General features: G+C 33.0%; 1 protein-coding gene across 23 annotated transcripts in view; it reads right to left on the bottom strand.

Moving 5' to 3' along the window:
• Positions 1-1155: 1155 nt before the first annotated feature.
• The window catches only part of LOC140439960 (heterogeneous nuclear ribonucleoprotein Q-like), a 144629-nt gene continuing 125702 nt past the window's right edge, over positions 1156-20082 (bottom strand). For 9 of the 23 annotated variants that reach the window (XM_072530164.1, XM_072530166.1, XM_072530157.1 and 6 more), the window contains one exon: positions 1156-3587. In XM_072530164.1, the coding sequence (XP_072386265.1) occupies positions 3424-3587 (164 nt within the window). In that variant the 3' untranslated portion in view covers positions 1156-3423. Of the gene's footprint in view, positions 3588-14766; positions 14854-20082 lie in introns of all 23 variants that reach the window. The other 14 variants (XR_011950766.1, XR_011950769.1, XM_072530170.1 and 11 more) reach the window with 8 other exon arrangements.

Consider the following 20082-nt stretch of genomic DNA (forward strand, 5'->3'; position numbering starts at 1 on the left):
AATGGAGAGAAGCTCAGTCATTTGAGATTTGCAGATGACATCATCCTTATAGCCGATCGTATGGATGATGCAATAATAATGTTTGAAAAATTATATCACGCTTCCTTGGAGGTCGGACTAAAGATTAATATGAACAAGACGCAAATAATGACTAATCTGGTGCTAAATCGAAATATTGCTGTTGATGGAAGGGATATTGTGCAGACTGCATCGTATAAGTACTTAGAACATGAAATTCGGTTGGGAAGAGATAACCAGACATGTGAGCTCCCACGTCGCATAGGATTAGCCTGGGCAGCGTTTAGTAAATTAAACTATGTATTTAAATCGGACCTACCCATATGCCTCAAAAGGAAAATCTTTGACCAGGGTGTGTTACCTATACTCACTTATGGAGCGGAAACATTAACACTCACAAAAAAAATAGTGAATAAGATTTGCGTAACTAAGAGGGCTATATAGCGCCAGATGTTGGGGGTATCTCTGAGAGACCGAATCCCAAACGAAAAAACGTCGTAGAAGAAAAACAACAGATGCCATCAAAAAAATTGCGTCGCTAAAATGGAATTGGACAGGAGACGTCGCCAGATTATCAGACAACCGATGGACAAAACGTATTGTCGAGTGGAGACCAATACAAGAAACAAAGTAATACGGAGCAGAGGACGCCCAGAGACTAGATGGACTGACGACCTGAAGCGTGTTAGCAATAACTGGATGCAAGCCGCACAAGACAGGGACAGATGGAAAGAGCTGAGGGAGACCTATGTCCATCAGTGGACGCATACAATTACAGGTTGATGATGATAAATATTTAATTAGACGGCTATATTATTAAAACTTAATATAAAATCGACAACCCCGCTAAAAGCAATAAGTTTATCATAATTTTTAATGTTCGTACTAACAGAGTAATGTTTATACTTTATCTTTACACAATTATTGGCTACTGCAGGTCCTCTAATTGAAAACTTATCTAATTTGTTAATTGACTGGTCGAGTGACCCATCTGTAATCTTAATAATTACAATTATTGTGGCGTACTTCCAGAAAAAATGTAGTAGTCAATTGTTTAACTTTAAAATATATGTATTTAAGGATTGTTGGTGAGGAAATTCGAAGGAAGGGTATCGGTCTAAAAATAAAAACAAAGAATTAGTAAAATTGTAATACACATACAACTGTTTATTGAGACATTATAAATCATCAGTCCTCTCATAATTGATAGATGATACAAATAACAAAATGTCTGAAGCAGGCAAGGGGCTTCGACTAAATTATACCAATAATGAAATACAGTACAGTATGAAATTGCATAAAACGCATCTCAGGAACACATTCAAAGAGCACCACTCGTACCCAAAAAGAATTCATTTTTGTCCAGATGTAATTTTGCGCCCGATTTTAGAAAACTTCTTAAACACGAGGGTCTTCTGCGAATGCTTGGACTCTTTACAGTAGTATGGTTTTGTGTTGTATTAAAATTGCAAAAACGTGTTACTATTTAGGCATTTATGGTACAAATATTGAAAGATTAGCTACTTCACACTAAAATCGAAAAAATAATATAACTGAAAGTTTCTTAGTATTAATGTATCGGAGAGGGACAAAATACCAAAAAAGCTTAAGCAAAAATGGATGTAAAACCAGAATTAAATTAATATAATAATTATCGTCATAAATGATTCTATGATTGCAAATGAAAGTCTTAGCTGTAATCCTCATCGGAGCCTGCGACCGCTTACAAAAAATAAAATACATGACAATATAAAAAAAGGTGAAATAAGTAGCTCCTATTTTGTCCCGTTGTTACCTACACATTACTATTGCTTTGCTTAATAAAAGAAGATATAAAAAAAGATCAAAATGGGAACTACTTTACTTCAAGCAATATCGCTATTTTAACTTTATTAGTTAACGTTACTAACTGTGCCGGAAAACAGAAGTATATGCTTTGAACTCCATAAATTACTGCTAAAATACAATCATCACAATGCAAAAATGCATTACCAAGAATAAAATATATAATTATATTATACATACAATAAAACTTACTCTGTCCATGAGGAACGATCTTAATGATGCAGGAGAGACTAAAATAGATTGCAAATCATTTAATGCTTTCCGATTTATCTGAAAATTTATATTTGTATACGTTTCCTACAAAACCAGCAAGTGCTCGCTGTTTTAATCTGTCCTGCATTTAGCATGAACCGAGTAGAGTCCCTCTATGCCAGTTAGAACAGTCGATTCTCCAAAACAAACAAGGAACAATAGACTGTCGCCAAAGTGCCTCAGTGCCAAACCCATGCTTTTATCAGTTATTAACGAATTCAAACTATATAATAAAAATTAAATAATAAAATTGACATATTAAAGAAAACGAAATGACGCAGTGATGTGACACCTTGGAATACATTAGACCGCTCGTTTTAATTCAGTAGATAAAAAACATTTAAATACGGCGTAAGACGGGGAACAAACCGCTTAGCCGTTTATAATATAAAAATAAGACTATCAACGAATAGGCACATGCGCCCCGAGGTTAATTATAGTAGTCGCCAGAACAGGGGAACGCACTTGGCCCGATAAGTCAAAGATTTTTAGAAAATTTTTAACAACACCCTCGAATCAAAGTCACAAAATTTGGGTTATCTAAATAATAGTTCCGTTCTAAAAATCTCCGACCCCAAAACAACAAACACATAGTAAAACATAATGCCAAGTAACTTAATCAATTTAATTGAATAAATTTTAATTCCAAAACAACAAACGTACAGCAAAAGAATTTTGAAAGTACCAATAACAATTCAAAAATTTTAAAATTAATAAAAAACGAATGCAGAATAGGTAATAATTAACGTAGTATTGGGGACACCATCAGCTATCAGGCTGGCGCGCACTACAAGTGCTTATCAAATCTGCCGCAATATGACTCCTCCTGAATTTTTGTGGCATCTTTTCATCAATAAATAATTTTAAATATATTTTCGAATAAATATAGTACCTAAATAGAATTTTATCATTTCGTTTGGTCTTTAAAAGATATAAATCACATCAATAGTACAACAAACTTTTTTAATTTCAACAAAATCAAACGTTCCATTAAAATTTCAAGTGATATTACTAATAATTTAATAAGAGAGGTATTTTTAAATTTTTAGAGACCAATCTACCTCATGCGAACAAATTTTAATTAGATTTTCAAATCTAAAACTGCGTTCAAACGCTACATCATTTTAAATTTATCGATCACCATCCTCTTTAAACAAAACTCGTTGCCCAAGAATTCATTTGGAGTTATATTCAACACCCTTCTATAGCAGGCACTAGAGGGTGTGCTCTGGCCTTGTTTATCGCCCTCCTTTTTTGACGTAGGGCCACTCACACTCAGTCCCACTGCGGGCGTTTAAGTCCTATCACTTAGCTCCAGGAGCCGTAGGAATCCTGGTACCATGCCTGCTGTTCACCGTTCACGTCCGCCCCCAGCGGCTGTTGTGAAAGGGGCTGGCTCCCCCAGTTGCTCTGGTATCGGCGCTTTGTCTCCCCCTGGTTCTGGTGACCCCCGTCAAACTTTCGCTTACCTGCTGAAATATTAAAATAGTTAATACTTATTTTTCAAAATAAATTTCCGAAATATACAATTGTTTTGAATTGTGTGATCTTGGGATTTATGGGCCAGTCGGAAACTATAAAAAATAGCTCTTAACTTGGTTGTAGCGAGTCTGACTTTGGAATTTTTGTAGAAATTCTTTTGGAATATTGTTCTGAAGCTATTTTCTTGTGGCATGTATAAGTAATTACTATTTAAATGGGAATAAGCCACAATTAAAGGTTAAAGTACGTTTATTGACGTTTCAATTTCCACTTCGGAAATCGTTTTTGAAATGGAAATTTCAATTTTGGAAATCCAAAATTGAAACGTCAATAAACGTACTTTAACCTTTAATTGTGGCTTATTCTCAGTTAAATAGTAAGTTCTTCTGGAAGTTGTACAACCACGATTTAAATATTTTCTAGGTGAAAAAAATTTGGAAAATTCAGAAAACTATCAGAACAAAAAATTGACGCAAAAACAATCTCTAGTTTTTAACTTATATTCCAAAAATATCTCCGAAAATGTTATATTTAACACAAAATTGGAATAATATTAAATGCAAATAAAATTTGCCTATGAGAAATCGGTAAACTCTGAAAATTTAGTATATAAAATTTAAATTATCTGAGAGGATGCTAAGATGTAGCTGAGAGGATTTTGAACAAAAATGCTGATTAGCGCTTTTTGTGAAAAATTAAACTCGACGGCAAAAATTTGTTATCTTTTGATCAGAGTGTCCTATCGTCAAAAATCAAAATGCGTTTGAAATGTGAAAAAAGCAGGTTTCGTGTGCAATTTTTGCATTTTGACGTAAATGAAGTCAGTTTTTATAAAATTCTTAAATAAATAAACGTTGTGAAATTTTTGCCATTTTTTATAATTCTCATAAGATCAATTTCAATCATCATACGAGGGAGTTTTAGAGGAAAGTTGGGGGTAGGAATGGTAAAATTCTTTACATACTTTTTGCCCAAAATTGATATTCTTTGCCTAGGGAAAATCGGCAAACTCTAAAATGTCTGAAACTTAAGGAAACAAAATTTAAGTTATCTACAAAATAATGGCGTAAAGAAAAAAGCGATACATTTTCTCTGTTTTGGCATATTAACCTAACAACCCAGCACTCTCTGGAATATTTGAGAATTTTCTGCATGGAAAATTCGTTGTTATATAAATCGCTGTTTTTTGCATATAGAAATGCAAACAAACTTTCAAACCCATATGTTTTTATTAAAATCGGATATTTAGGTGAGCCTGGTGTATTTTTGATGACAATAGGAGTGACACTGTCACACAGAATGAAAATGGAGTTTGTCGAACCACATATTCTCGAACCATAAGTAGAAGCTGCTATCAACAGCATTAATAAGAGAACAGCCACAGGGCTTATAAAAAACATTAAGGAGCCATCTTCTGAAAACGTTTTTAAAAATTATGTATAAAAGAATATATAAAAATTAAACAAAAGAATAAAATCTCGAGATATGACGAACATGACGAGAATAAAACATAAGGAACTAATGGAAATATTAAAATCTCTTGGTCTAGACACCAGAGACCGCTGCCACCGTATAATAAACAATATCTATTACGAAAAAACTGCAGCTGGTAAAGTTGGAATAATTCAACAGGCGGCATAATCATAAAAAGAAGTGTGCGACAGGGATGTATACTGTCCCCATTATTATTCAATGTATATTTCAGTACACTATGAACTTGGCATTAACTGAACAACATAAGATACACTGATAATACTGTCATTTTTGCAGAGAGTCTGAAAGGTGTGCAGATGCTTGTCTCAAAGGTACAATAGGCGCCAGTTACGAATATCCAGCGCAAATCCTTATTTTCGTACCGATATTATATAAAGGAACAAATTATTAGATCATTTTTAATTAATAATTTAGTGTATAAATCATTGATCGTCTTAAGAAATTTGAATAAAAAAACACTACCACTTTTATAGTTCCTTTAAAAAATTGTTTAGGCTAACCTAATTAACCGATTTTTGTTCAAAGTGTGTTTACATTTCTGTACGTCAAAACAATCAGCCATTTATATAACGGAAAATTTTCAGCAGTTTTGAAAATTTCCGAATTTTAAAATTGCTGTGCAGGAACAAAAATACAAATATACAAATGCATTTGTTTTAACTTCATTCGTTTGAAGATAACTTTCAACTCTTCACACCTTCAGAAACTACAGAGTTGTTCAATTTCCCAAAACGTTATTGTTGCAGTTTTTTTTGAGAATTTTCATTTTTTCCTTTTTACATTTTTTTTGCTAATTACACAAGCACCTTGATAGGTGCTTTCTTGATATAGACGTGGCACTTTTCGAAATATTCAGGAAGACGGAGGGATTTTTCGTTCTAAATTTTTTAAAGAATTTTTACAAATGTTTGTTTACAAGCAGTTTAAAGTCCGACTCTCTACAACCAACCCTAAACAAATCCCGACTGAGATTTAATGGGAATATAATTAATAGGAAATGTAATAATATTCTCTACTACATACTCGGATTATGATAATAATGTGTTTAATAATTACATCAGAGTATGTTGTAATATAAATGAAAAATAAAATAAGGCCAGTTGCGTAAATGCTCTTAACTTAAATAATAACATTATGAAGCACAAATGTTATCTTATCATAACACTGGTTATGGGATTAGAAAATAACAATCACGTTGTGAATAACAACAAAATATACTGTGACTGTGATTTCGGTCTTATTCTATGTCTGTTGTTCTTGATCACTAAAACGTGATGTATCACGTTCTCGTCTCACTCGCAAAGTTATGAAATGAGAAACGTGTAACAGGATAACAAGGAACGAGATAGAGGTAGTCGGCGCATCGGAGCTATTGTGAAATCTCTTTCTAATGAGGAATGCAAAGGCAAAAATAATTATATCGTCGTTGCAGAAATATGATTAGTGTAATATTAGTACGTAAACAAATATTTGAAGAAAATGAAAAGGGTATTTAGAATTTCAGTTTATTGAGTTTGTGTAACTCGTCGTATTTGTATCGATATTCAATAATTTTTATTCTCATACATTTTGAAAATGCCACCAGTGCCAAATAAAAAAAGAAAAGTTTAACATACGCATACAACTATTGCGTTGATCTGTTAAATCACAATCACAGGTAAAAATCACAACGAATAAAGAATCACGATCACAGTTATACCTGTGATTGCAGAATCACAGTTTAGCCCATCACTAGTGGGCTAGGTATTGGGTCTTTTTTTCCTAATCGTTATTATAAGTTCTAACACTCTATTTATGGTATTTATGACTGAGCAATTTATATAAATTTATCACAATGAATAATATACTGATGGTCAAAAAAAATTTGTATACGTTTATTTATTTGGATCCAAAATATTTCTTTATAAGGTCTATCTAAAAATATATATGTGATAAAGCTTTTATCTCTATCTCTTCTTTGTTATCTCTTGATATTTTTAGTCATTCGGCATTGTTTTTGATTGATCCAAAAAATTTAAAATGACTATGACCATGAGTTCGTGGTCGTCGGTAATTTGTTCATTTAAGCGACCTCGAAAAAGGACACATTGTAGACATGAAAGAGGCCGGTTTTGGTTTACGGGAAATTTCACGAAGAGTTGAAGGTTACCCATAAACAGTGTTAAGAGTTTGAAGGAGGTAGTCCAATGATGAGACTTATCGGCGTGGTGGAGGGTCCGGACGTCCTAGAATATTGCCGTGATTTGTGCCATCTTAGACTTCTTGCTTTTAAAAATAGACAGGGAATGTACATCAAGTAAGAAATTATATAGAACGGTAGTCTCAAGAAAAACAGTTAACTAAAGATTACTTGGAAAGGGACTGAGAGATTACCGTCCATTTTTGGTTTTACTTTTGACACCACAGCATAAGACCCCACGCTTAGAATGGTGCAGAGCTCGGCAAAACAGAAATTGCCAATGGAATTTTGTCTGCTTCAGTAATGAATCTAGGTTTTGTTTGGGTGGCTCTAATGGGCGCATAAGGGCAAGATGTTTTCGAGGTGAGAGACGAACTATATAGTAGAGGATCGGATATAACAAAGACTTTTACCGATCTGTTTAAAGAATAAAAATTATTTGACACGTAATTTAGTATGTTAAAAATTATAAAAAACAAGGTGCTTGATGTAATTTTATCCAGACTATAATTAATTAAAACATGACCTTTTTTTAAATTCTGCTAGTGAGTTTAACAAAAAAATGTAACACTAACGGTAACTACAAAGCATGAGTACTCAGCCATAAAATATTATCAACTGTGTAAGAAAATATTGGATTAATTAATAAAGATTATTAAATCTTTGTAAAAAAGCAAAATTCAAAAGGACACAAAAAACTTGGATTGTGTCATAAAGGGAATAAAAGAAACGATGAATCCATTTGATGATACAATTAATCACCAACAGTTGTTTAATATTTCGACTGGCAAAGCTACATATTAAGTTGCCGATTTCCTGCTGAACGTCAAAGAAACTGGCAGTCAACAAAAATTAGAGTATATTTAAAATTGCTCTTTAACTCCTGGAAGATTTGAGAAACCTATAAAACTTAACAAAATCATCAATTTTGCTTCTCAAAACATCACAAAAGTTCTCATGACCAAAGATAAAAATAAGAAGGTGTTGATGAAAATGAAACGAGACATCTTTGGACGACTTCTGTCAGTTAGCGTACAAAAGAAAATTGATCTAGAACATTGCTTGACTTTTCCACTCGCACCCATGCCGCCTGCACTTTTTTCATTTACTGGTGAAATGTTGAATGAAAACTCATAAAGCAACATTTGCGACAAAATTAAAATCGAATACCGAAATGATTGAGACCAAATTTATTAACGTAGAAATAATAGATGGCTTTTATTGCCTACACTTCATTGGTGACTCTATGCACAAATATTTGAAAATATTACAGAATCAATACTAATAAAAATTTGTTCTACAAATGCTGTAGAAATACATTTAATATTTGACCGCTATTTGTCACCCTCAATCAAAGATTCTAAACGTCAAGCTAGAAAGGAATTCGATATTCCATATAACTTTCAGGACCTCAACAGGATATGCCTAAAGATTTTTTGCAAAGCCTTAAAACTATCGTTTTAAAGAGGCACTGGTACGCTTTTTGGCTGATTATTGATTAAGTAATAATTTTGCTTACAATTATCCTAAACAAAAAAATATTTTTTACCGTTGATCATCAGTGCTATTCGTATCAAGATCACAATAATTACATTAAAAGAACTGAAGAAGCTGATTTTACATGTTACTACGAAGAAGCGGATACTTGGATTGTTTTTCACGCTCATAAAATTGCACCTTTTAGAGCTTCGGATACTGACGATTTGGTGATTTTACTGGAAAATATGCACAAAATTTCACAATCCTCAATTTGGCTAGCCTCTTCAGCAACTAAAAAGTTACATAACCAACACCTTCAGTACATCAACTGCATCGATTTGGCTCTGAAGTTGGGTTCAAAAGTATAAAGTTTACCTGCTTTCCACTCGTATACAGGCTGTGCTTACACAGCAGCATTTTATAATAAAGGAAAAATCAGACCATTCAAAATATTGGTTGAGTTTACCGATAGTACAAGCTTATTATAGCCGCAAATGTAAAATATGGAACAAAAAATTTCGGTTCAGCAGTATTGGCATGTTTTTATAAAGTATATGCTGTATGCTTCAAATATAATCAGATAAAGCTTTAGCAAAGTACGTTTTGAATTGTATTATGTTATGAATTCTGCAATTTTTGATTTATATAAAACCAGAATGAGTAAATATTTGTTTCTTTGGAGATTGATTACAGTGAATTATTAGAAATTTTTTTCTTGACAATTGTCCTTTGACAGATTAGGGGATAGATTTGGCAAACGTAAAATCAGCAGTTGCCAGATTGCAACAGATGTTTGCAATTAATCTCGAAAGAGACAAATTTTTACTCGTTATTGTTTCATATAAATTAAAAATTGCAGAATTCAGATAATAGTATAATCAATATGTACTTTTTAAAAGTTTTCTCTCTTTATATTTGAAGCATGCAACATATGCAATATAAAAAAATCCTAACACTGCCAAAGCGAAATATTTTATTTTATGGTTGACATTTGCGGCTATATTCAGCTTGTACTTTCGGTAAACTCAACCAAAATGTTTTCTCAGAATGAGGTAGGGTAAGCGATACAGTTGTTGGCCTCCATACAGTAATTGGCCGTTTCACATTTAATATGTATTATTAAGAATTCCCACTATACCGCAGATCTGGCAACCCCTATTTCAACTTCGGCAATTTTCCTTGCAACCGTCGCCGAAAGAACAGTTCTCAGTTTATTGATAACATTTACAGGAACGTGTTCTATGTCGAAGGCTGTTGTGTATCAGTGAAATTTGTGCAATTTTTAGTGAATCAGGTAAGCGAGGAACATTTAGTATCATCCTTTTAACGTAATATGTAAGGTAGTACACTTGAAACAATTGTTAATTTTAAGAAACAATATAATAAACTATTAGAGGAGCTCGTATTATTATGTAAAATTTGGCGCGAAATTATTTATTTATGGGGCCAATAACTAATACGTAATAAGAACACAAAATGCAGTAATTGGCCACCCGGTCAACAACTGTATTTTTACTTTTCAGTTTAACAGTACTTGCGGATAATAATTAATTAATTCAGAAATTTATTTAAACAGTAGTTGGCCGGGGCCAATAACTGTAATAAAACAGGGGCCAATCACTATAAATATATGCTCTGTTTTCTATTAGCTACCTATTCACATTTACAAAATCAATGTTTTGAACAAATATATTTTTTCAATCAACGCTTTAAGTTCGTGCATACAGACGTTTACTGAATTTTTTATTTTCGTTTCAGAATGCCTAAAACGTCTGAAAACGAGAATTATGTTAAAAAATATACAGAACAAAGTTTACAAAAAGCGATCGAAGCTGTAAGAAAAGGATTGCCAAAAAGAGAGGCGTGCAGACGATATAAAGTACCAAGAGCCACTTTGCAGTTTCGACTAAGTGAAAAATTTGTAAAAAAATCACACGGTCCTCTTCCTGTCTTATCGTTTGAAGAAGAAAAACGATTAGTGGAGTGGATACTCGATTGCCACCGCAAAGGATTTCCAAGAAGATCCGAAGATATCCAAGTATCAGTAAAACAGTTCCTAGATGAATCATCTCGTGAAAATCCTTTTGTAGACAACTACCCTGGAACTGGTTGGTATAAAGCATTTATGCGACGACATCCTGAAATATCTCTAAGAAAATCAGAAGCCGTAACAAATGCATCGTCTAAAGTCAGCGAAGCTGATATTAGGAACTGGTTTAAACACATTTATTCATACTTACAAGAAAAGATGTACACAGACATTTTAAATGATCCGCAAAGAATATTTAATGGCGACGAGACTAATTTTCAACTTTGTCCCCAAAACAAAAAGGTATTGGCGACCAGGGGTGCCAAAAACGTGTACGAGGTGGACTGTGGAAAATCTAAAACTAACCTTACGGTTCTATTTACATTTAATGCTTCTGGATTAACTACTCCACCGTTAGTCATATATCCGTACAAGCGACTCCCAAGTGAAATAGCAGACTCTATTCCAGAAGGATTTACTATTACCTGCAGTGATTCAGGCTGGATGAAGACTGAAATCTTTTTTGGATACATAGCTAATTGTTTTTACCCTTTTGTCAAGAAACAAAATATAAAATTTCCGATTATTTTATACGTTGATGGGCATAAAACCCATTTGGACAAAAAATTAAGCGATCTTTGTGCAAAACTTAAAATAATTCTAATTGCACTTTATCCAAATGCTACTCGTGTTCTTCAACCAGCTGATGTGTCAACATTTAAGCCCCTAAAAGATGGTTGGAGAAAAGGAGTCATAGCCTGGCGTAGAACTCATCCCGACGCAGATCTAACCAAAAAGGAATTTGCGCCTTTGCTCAAGTGTGTTCTGGATAAAACAATAAAGCCTGAGATAATTATTAATGGTTTCAGAGCTTGTGGACTTTACCCCTGGGATCCTAATTTAATTGACTTTTCAAAGTGTTTAGGAAAAAATAAGGGTGAGGAAAATATCAACAGTAAAACTGATGAATTAAACAGTATAGGAACTTTTGACAGGAAGAAGTTTGAAGAAATAGTGGGCAAACAAATAATAGATTCATTTAAATTGGAACCTATTTTGGATCCGGATAGTGATCGTTTTATTATTTACAAACTGTGGAAGCAATTTAATTTAGAAGTTTCTCGGACACATCCTACTGAAAACAATGACGATGTTTCATATGATGAAATGTGGAGTATACGGGATAATGCTGTGATTGCTAATAACAGCAGTCAACTTATACCAAATTCCGACAAAATATTAATAGAAGTGATAGAGCAACAAGAAATTCCACAAGACGATAACATCATAGATATAATGAATATTCCTATTATATTTAAAAGTGATGAACTAGAAACCTCTAATACAGTACCTGAACCGGATGGTACAATTGCTAATTATTTACAATATTTTAATACACCAGAAAGGAAAGGTGTGAAACAGACCGATAGATCATCTTTTATACTTTCTTCAACAATGTGGAGAGAAACCCAGGACAACAAAGAAAAAGAAAAACAAAGAAAAATCGAGGAACAAAAAAACAAAAGACGAGAAAGAGAAAATAATAAACAGAAGAGAGAAGCCGAAAAACAAGAAAACAAAAGCCGAGAAAGAGAAAATAAGAAAAAGAAGAGAGAAGCTGAAAAACTTGATAAAGAAAATCAAAAGTTTAAAAAACAGAAACAAAACAAAATACAAAAAAATAAAAAAAAGATGAAAAATGATTTAAATGAAAGCAGTAAAGTTCACATTTTATCAGATATTAAAATTAACAAAGATCTGTGTTCTGAACTAAGTAAAATTGACAAAATAAAAAGAAACTTGTCTTTTGATTCTTTGGAATCTAGCATATCCAAAATTGCGACTCCAAATGTAAATTTATTATCTTATCAGTCTTTTGACAACGAACCTTTAAATAGTGGTTTGTGTTTTTCATGTGTACTTAATATAAATTTGACATTACTTGGTATCAAATGTAATTCTTGTACTAGGTCTTATCACCTTAAATGTATCGAGAAACATGCGTTGCACAAATCAAACGTTAATATTTTTACATGCAAAACTTGTTTAAATAATGCTAAACATATAAAAAATTTACCTTTTTAATTTAAGTCATTAAAAGGATAAACTGAAATTTTAAGCTAACCGCACGTAGATAGGTAGGTACCTACTTCATCTTCGATTTAAAAAACTAGGGTTAAAAAAAAAGAAAGTTAGGGTTTGGTTCATTTTAGTTAGGTGTGTAAATTTTTTTAAGAATTTCATTTATTCTGTTTAGCTTTGGTATCGATAATATTATTAATAAAACTTCAATAATTAGACATTTTGTTTGTATTTTCTTCAACTTAACAATTATATCGATAGGGCCAATAATTATAATATTTGGTGGCCAATATCTATATTTATGGGGCCAATAACTGTCAAACATGCATTACTTTATAAAAGATGTTTTTTTCTATTTAATAAATGAAAATCAAAAATAAGCGATATTAGATGTAGAAACTCTATAAACTTGTCTAGAGTTTGATCTAATGTTTTTGTTGCTAAACAATAATATTATACTTTTTATAGCTTCTTTAAGAGAAAGAATGCCTTAAGAGGCCAATAACTATATCGTTTACCCTATCAAGCCGTTTTTATGACGTTAACTGATGAAGCCGACATATTTATTAATGAAAAAATGAATGTTGTTTTAGAGTTTGCAGCGAAAATTAATGCAGTGAAAAACTGCAACAGAGTAAATAATGCAAGAAATCTCATTTTTATGAAAACGTATGCTGCGAAAGAAGATAAAGAACAGTTTTTGAAAAAAAATTAAGTTTTACACCATGCTGGAAATCTTAAAACAAAAAATTTTAAGAACTATTGTTGTTAATTCCATGTGGCTTAATGAAACTGAGTCGGAATGTATAAAACTCCAGCCTGAAAACTGTGGTTGGCGTTTAAATGATTATATAAAACTAACAGAACTTATTGGGGACCATACGCCTTTGAAAGTACAAGACATTCTCGAAATGACGGAAGATGATAGCTAAATGTAGCGAAGGCAATAATGAAAATTTTAATTCCGATGAATCAGAAGTAGAATAAAAATCACTAAGTGGAGTCAATGTTTTACAAAGATAATATTTATATTTATGGTTTAGAATAATAAAATTTTTGTACTGAATAAAATATCGTAAGTCATTGTCATAGTTTGGACAAAATTATATTGGGCACCTCTTATTTTTTATAATTTTTAACATACTAAATTATCTATCAAATAATTTTTATCGACTAAACAGATCGGCGTAGGTCTTTCTTATATTGTATTTTAGCCTAATAGACGTGGCTGTTGAACGTCATACAGCAAGACAACCAAGCATTATGATATGGGAAGCAGATCGCCTCTAGTTCGTGGTAACGGCACTCTAACAGCACAAGGATATATTGGTGAAGTACTGCAACCGGTTTTACATCCCTAGTCATAAATCATTCCAAATGCGATCTTTCAGCAGGATAACGCAAGACCTCATATTACCCATACAAGAATCTAGTATAGAGACTTTGAAGTGGCCATCAAGATCAGCTGATTTGTCACTACTCGAACATGTGTGGGATATGGTAAGTCAAAACCTAAATAGATTGCCACGTCCTCCAGCAAACTTAGAAGACCTGTGGCATACCATATGAAGAATCTGGATGAGTATTCCGCAATATGATATACGTCACTCAATTTTGAGCAATGCCACATAGAGTAACTGAGTGTATTGGAAATCAGGGAGGAGCCATTTATTTTTAATTTTTTGACGAAAATGAAGTTGCAAATTTGTTTATAATGTTATCAAATAATAAGAATATTATAATGTATACTTCTATAAATAAATATTTAAAAAAATATTTGTCCTTCTAGGTGTTGCATTTTTTTGGCCATCAGTATATATGTGATCACCTGATTTAACATATTTTTCTTAAACATTTAAGCAACTGGCATTGATACTGTATTATTATAAATATAAGGATTACATACATACTGCATTATGAACAAAACTACATTTCTCAAACTTCAGAGGAAAGAAGGATGGGAGCTGGGCAATTTAGGCAACTGCTAACATAACTGAAAATTTAAAATAAAAGATAAATATTGTACACATGTTTTATATACTGTCACTTGACGGGTAGTCATGAATATTTGCGTATTATGCTATTATATAATATTTTTTAACAAATTTCATTGCACGTTATGAATAACAACATTATATTGTTATACAACTAAAATTTTGTGAATTTACTTGTGACACTAATTTGTAACAAAACAATTTTGATAATTTTGCGACAAATGTAATTTACTATTTTTACTATGAATAAGCCAAAATTTAACTTCAATTATTTTGATGTTTCGATTTCCTTTTCGGAAATCGTTCCATTTAAAAATGATTTTCGAAGTGGAAATCGAAAGGTCAAAACAAAGTAAAATTGTGGCTTATTTCAAGTAAAAATAGTATTTACTGTGACAATTCTTACGAGAACCATAAGGGCATAATGTTTGACTATAAGAATATACATAAACTTTCAAAAAATCGTATCGGCTCCGGACTGAGGTGGCAGCAACGTGTTAAAAATATGTACTTAGGATTAATTCAGTAAAAATAAATTATTGAAAGTAAGTTTTGAAAAAAGGTGGGGAATAAATAAAGTGATGTTTATTGAAAAAATGTATTACTGTTAATGGCTAGTTATGGAGTTTTTATGAGTACACAAGATATTGTATTTAAGTACATTACAAAAGAGCCACGAGAGCGACAATGACACAGAATATCAAGAATAGAATTAGTCATTACGAGGTCCAATTAACAAAAAGATTTTTTTAATACGATACGATAATCTACACGATACATTTTAAACCGCAGAAGGTGAAAGGAACACATATAAAATAGCTAAAAGAAGAGTAAATATACCAAAAAACCGGGATATGGTACTCCGGGAGTGACCGAGGAGGGGAAACATAGCTTTTTTATCGTCTACGCACGAAGAGATGGTTTTTTATTTAATTTAAATTTAAATTAATTTTAATTGAAATCAATTCAATTGGATTTTATTCGATTTATTTCGATTCCACTCGATTCAATTATATTCAATTCGATTCAATTGTATTCCATCGATTCCTTCGACGGCATTCGATTTCATTCGATTCGATTCTATTCTGTTCGATTCGATTAGATTTTACTTTATTTCAGTTTAGTTTATTTTATTTTATTAAGAAATACGCATAGGACTGCGTTTAGTACTCCACGTAGGTGTGTGGTCGCACGATTTGCGTTTCCTTTTTTACACCTCAGCGATTTTCACTGATCAATGCATTCCATCCGTAGCCACCGATAAAAAAGCTATGCTTCCAAAAATCTTAATCAGGTTTAACTGAGACGAGAAGATAACAAAATACTAGTGTCATGTCTGTCTGTATTGTAGGGAAAAGTGGACGATAACAAAGGTAAACGAAGAGCGACTACGTATTTGGGAAAGAAAAATCCTAATGGAGATCTAAGGATAAGAACTAACAAAGAGATCGAAGAACTATATCCAGACGCTAACATAATAAAAGAAACACAGTCCAGAAGACTTCAGTGGGCAGGACACCTTAGAAAATATTCTGACGAAAGAGTAGTAATGCTGGTATGAGAAGAAGCCCCAACTGGAAGAACACGACGTGTACAACATCATCGACTTCGGTGGCGAGATAATATAGCAGGAGACCTTAAAGCTACGGGCGCACATAGGGGTATTTGAACGATTTAGGCGGCCAAAAGTCGATTTTTCAAAACAATAAGTACGTCTACGAAAATATTTGCATGAAGTACAATAACCTTCCGCGAATAGTACCCAAGCCCTTCCGACCTCTGACCTCCACTCACATTCGTGCACGGTCAGTCTGAATTAGATCTTGTCACCTCGTGTACGTGTATCGGTTCTCAGCGCTCCTATAAACGTTATTTACAAAGTGATATTTTACTTTATTAAGTTTGTTTGTGTAGAAAAAAATCATGGATTCTCAAACAAGAGGTTAGTAGCTTATAATATATATTAAAATCTATTTGATTTATTGGTTTAATAATTCACTTTTATCGCTTTGAAATTAAGTTGTTTTTGATCCAAATTTTCTCAAAAAAAATTATTTGTGTAGTAGATATTTATTTCTATCGGAATAGATCGGGCAATTATTTTTGTTACTATGTATAATTCAATGTTATAACTATTAGAAATTTAAAAAATTTGCCACGGATAATCCCGGATAATTAAAAATTTTGTACTTTGAAAATTATAAGATAATGAGAGAATTAAGGACTTAAATTTTCCGAAAATATTCTTTATCTGTTTTTGGCTTAAACGAAATATTTGTTGGTTTTAGGTTCAGGGGGTACATCTGGAGTGAAGATTGTAACTAGAAAATACTTGTTCGATCGCATGAGAAAAGAAAATTTACCTAATTTAGAAGAAAAACTAAATTGTTTAAAAAATCAACTTTTGTCTAATGAAGACTACACTAATGACCAAATCGGAATACTGAAAAGCAATTTTGCGCATTTCAAGTCAGAAATGAAGAAAAGATGGACGAAAGCCCATAATAGAGAAGATGTATTTCTTAAATATAACGATTCTTGGCTCGAGGGGACCTTTGCGATTCCTGTTACCGATAGTACGGCAAATCGGCCAGGACGACCTCATAAAACTTTTGGAGATCTCAGTGAAAGAAGTAAACGAAGGAGAACACAAGATATTCGCTCCAACTTCGACGAAGATACTCTAGTGCATGCTGCTCAAGTCAAGTTACAGGAAAGGGGAAAGAGAGACGCTTCCAATGTACTCAAAGGAATTATATGTTCGCCAACTCGCGCATCAAAATATAAAAAGGCATACAATCGCACAAAGTCTTTGAGAGATAAAATTAATCCTTTGAGTATCCAAGAAGCCAGCCAAATGTTCATAGACGCAGACCTAACACGAGCACAATATGATATAATAAGAAGCACGAATAAAAACTTCTTTCCGTGTTACAGTCTGCTACAAAAAGAAAAAAAGAAATGCTATCCGCCACCTGAAGCTTGCACTGTAACTAGCACTAGTGCGGAAGCTAAATTGCAGCCTTTGATCAACCTAACCGTTAGACGATTATCGGAGTACCTAGAAGAGGTTTTACTATCGTTAAAAGAGAAAGAACGCGAAACTCTAAAATTAATCTGCAAATGGGGCTGTGATGGGTCCCAGCAATCGCAGTACAAACAAAAGTTTGATAGTGATGAGGACAGTGATTCCAATATATTTCAAAGTTGCTTTGTTCCTTTGAAATTAGTATGTGGACAAAAAAATGAAAAAACTGTATGGGAAAACCCCACACCCTCTTCTCCTAGGTTTTGTCGGCCAATACGGTTTAGGTTTGTCAAAGAGACCAGTGATACCACTAAAGAAGAAATTGATTATATCAATAATTCTATTAACTCGCTTGTTGCAACCGATTTTGACTTATGTGGCCAACAATTTAGAGTCAAATATGAATTCATAATGACAATGGTGGACGGAAAGGTCTGCAATGCTGCCACAGGAACTACATCGACAAGCCGATGTTATATTTGCGGGGCTACTTCAAAAGATTTCAATAACTTAGACAGAGCAAATTGTGTTCATGATGGGGCAATTCAATTCGGACTCTCTGTATTACATGCCAGAATAAGAGTATTTGAAAGTATTCTGCATTTGGCGTACAAATTGCCAGTGAAAAAATATAGGGCAAGAAAAACAGAAGCTGAAAAACAATTGGAAAAAGAAAGGAAAAAAGAAATCCAGGAGAGATTCCGCAAAGAAACTGGATTGCTTGTGGACATGCCAAAGGCGAATTTTGGCAATACAAATGACGGAAATACAAGCCGAAGATTTTTCGAGAATCCCCAAGTTGCTTCAGAAATTACAGGTATTAATTTCGAATTAATATACAGATTAAAAGTGATTTTGGAGACTATTTCAAGCGGCCACAAAATTGACCATGATAAATACGATAATTACGCAAAAGAAACTGCTCGTTTATATATAGATCTCTATCCATGGCACCCCATGACGCCCAAATTGCACAAAATACTCATACATGGTGCAATAATTATAAAAAATGCATTGTTGCCAATTGGGCAGCTCTCTGAAGAAGCCGCAGAAGCGCGCAACAAGCACTTCCGGTCTTATCGCCAAGATTTCGCACGGAAATTTTCAAGAGAAAGCTGCAACAGGGATATTTTCAATCGCCTACTTTTGAGTTCGGACCCTTTGATGAGTTGTAGAAGGCAAATAAAAAAAAGAAAGAAAAGTAGTTTCTTATCTGAAACATTACAAATGCTGCTACCTACTGATCCCAACCCAGCTGGATACTCTTCCGGAAACGAAGGAGAAAATGTGCCTTTAGATGGTCGTGAAAGTGGTACTAGTGATTCTGAGTGATTATTCTTCTTCAGTATATTTGCATCCGCTGCTGGACAAAGGCATTCCCATAAGTGTTTAATTACTATGTTATTAACAGCAATCATAACATATACTCTACGATAGTAAGTTTTATCGGATTAGGAATATTGTTAATATTTTGATTTCAAAATAACAACAAAAGTATTAAAATAAAGTATTTTTTGTTAATAAATTTTTTTTTTTAATAAAAACTATCCGTTCGGCTTAGTAACATTTTTTAAAATACAATACACTATAAAAATAATTTTGGCCGCCTAAATCGTTCAAATACCCCTATGTGGGGCGTGAAAAACATGATGATTGTTCAAGACAGCGGAATGGGGGCATGTTGTCAAGTCGGCTAAAACCCACGAAGGGTTATAACGCCACGAAGTAAGTAAATAAGTAAATATAATAAAAATAATTAAAATCGACAGATTGAGATGAGTGGGCCATGTCTTAAGGATGAAAGATGAAGACCCGCTCCGAAAATCGATTTTTGAAAAAACTCTGTGGGACAGTAGGACAGCACAAGTTCACAAAAACGCGAATTCACTTAATTAAAAAAATCTTTTAAGTCAAGTCAACGCTCATCAAGGGTTGTAGAGCTATAAAGACCTCGAATGTTCTAATGATGTTAAATATAAGTATTCCTTACGATATTGTTGTTGCGTCGCTTGATAAAGCTTGTTTCACTCTATCCACGATCACTGAGATTTAGTAGGTACTGTCACTGGTGAGAAAAATGTTAATTTGATGGAAATGTTAAAATACTTTTTTTATTTGAAGCTATTGGTGCAAGATACGAAATCAATTATATCCAGTACAATAATAAAATGATGACTACAAGATAACTAGTCCAATTAGA

This window comes from Diabrotica undecimpunctata, chromosome 4, assembly GCF_040954645.1.
Source record: "Diabrotica undecimpunctata isolate CICGRU chromosome 4, icDiaUnde3, whole genome shotgun sequence".
In the NCBI taxonomy this organism is placed as follows: domain Eukaryota; kingdom Metazoa; phylum Arthropoda; class Insecta; order Coleoptera; family Chrysomelidae; genus Diabrotica; species Diabrotica undecimpunctata.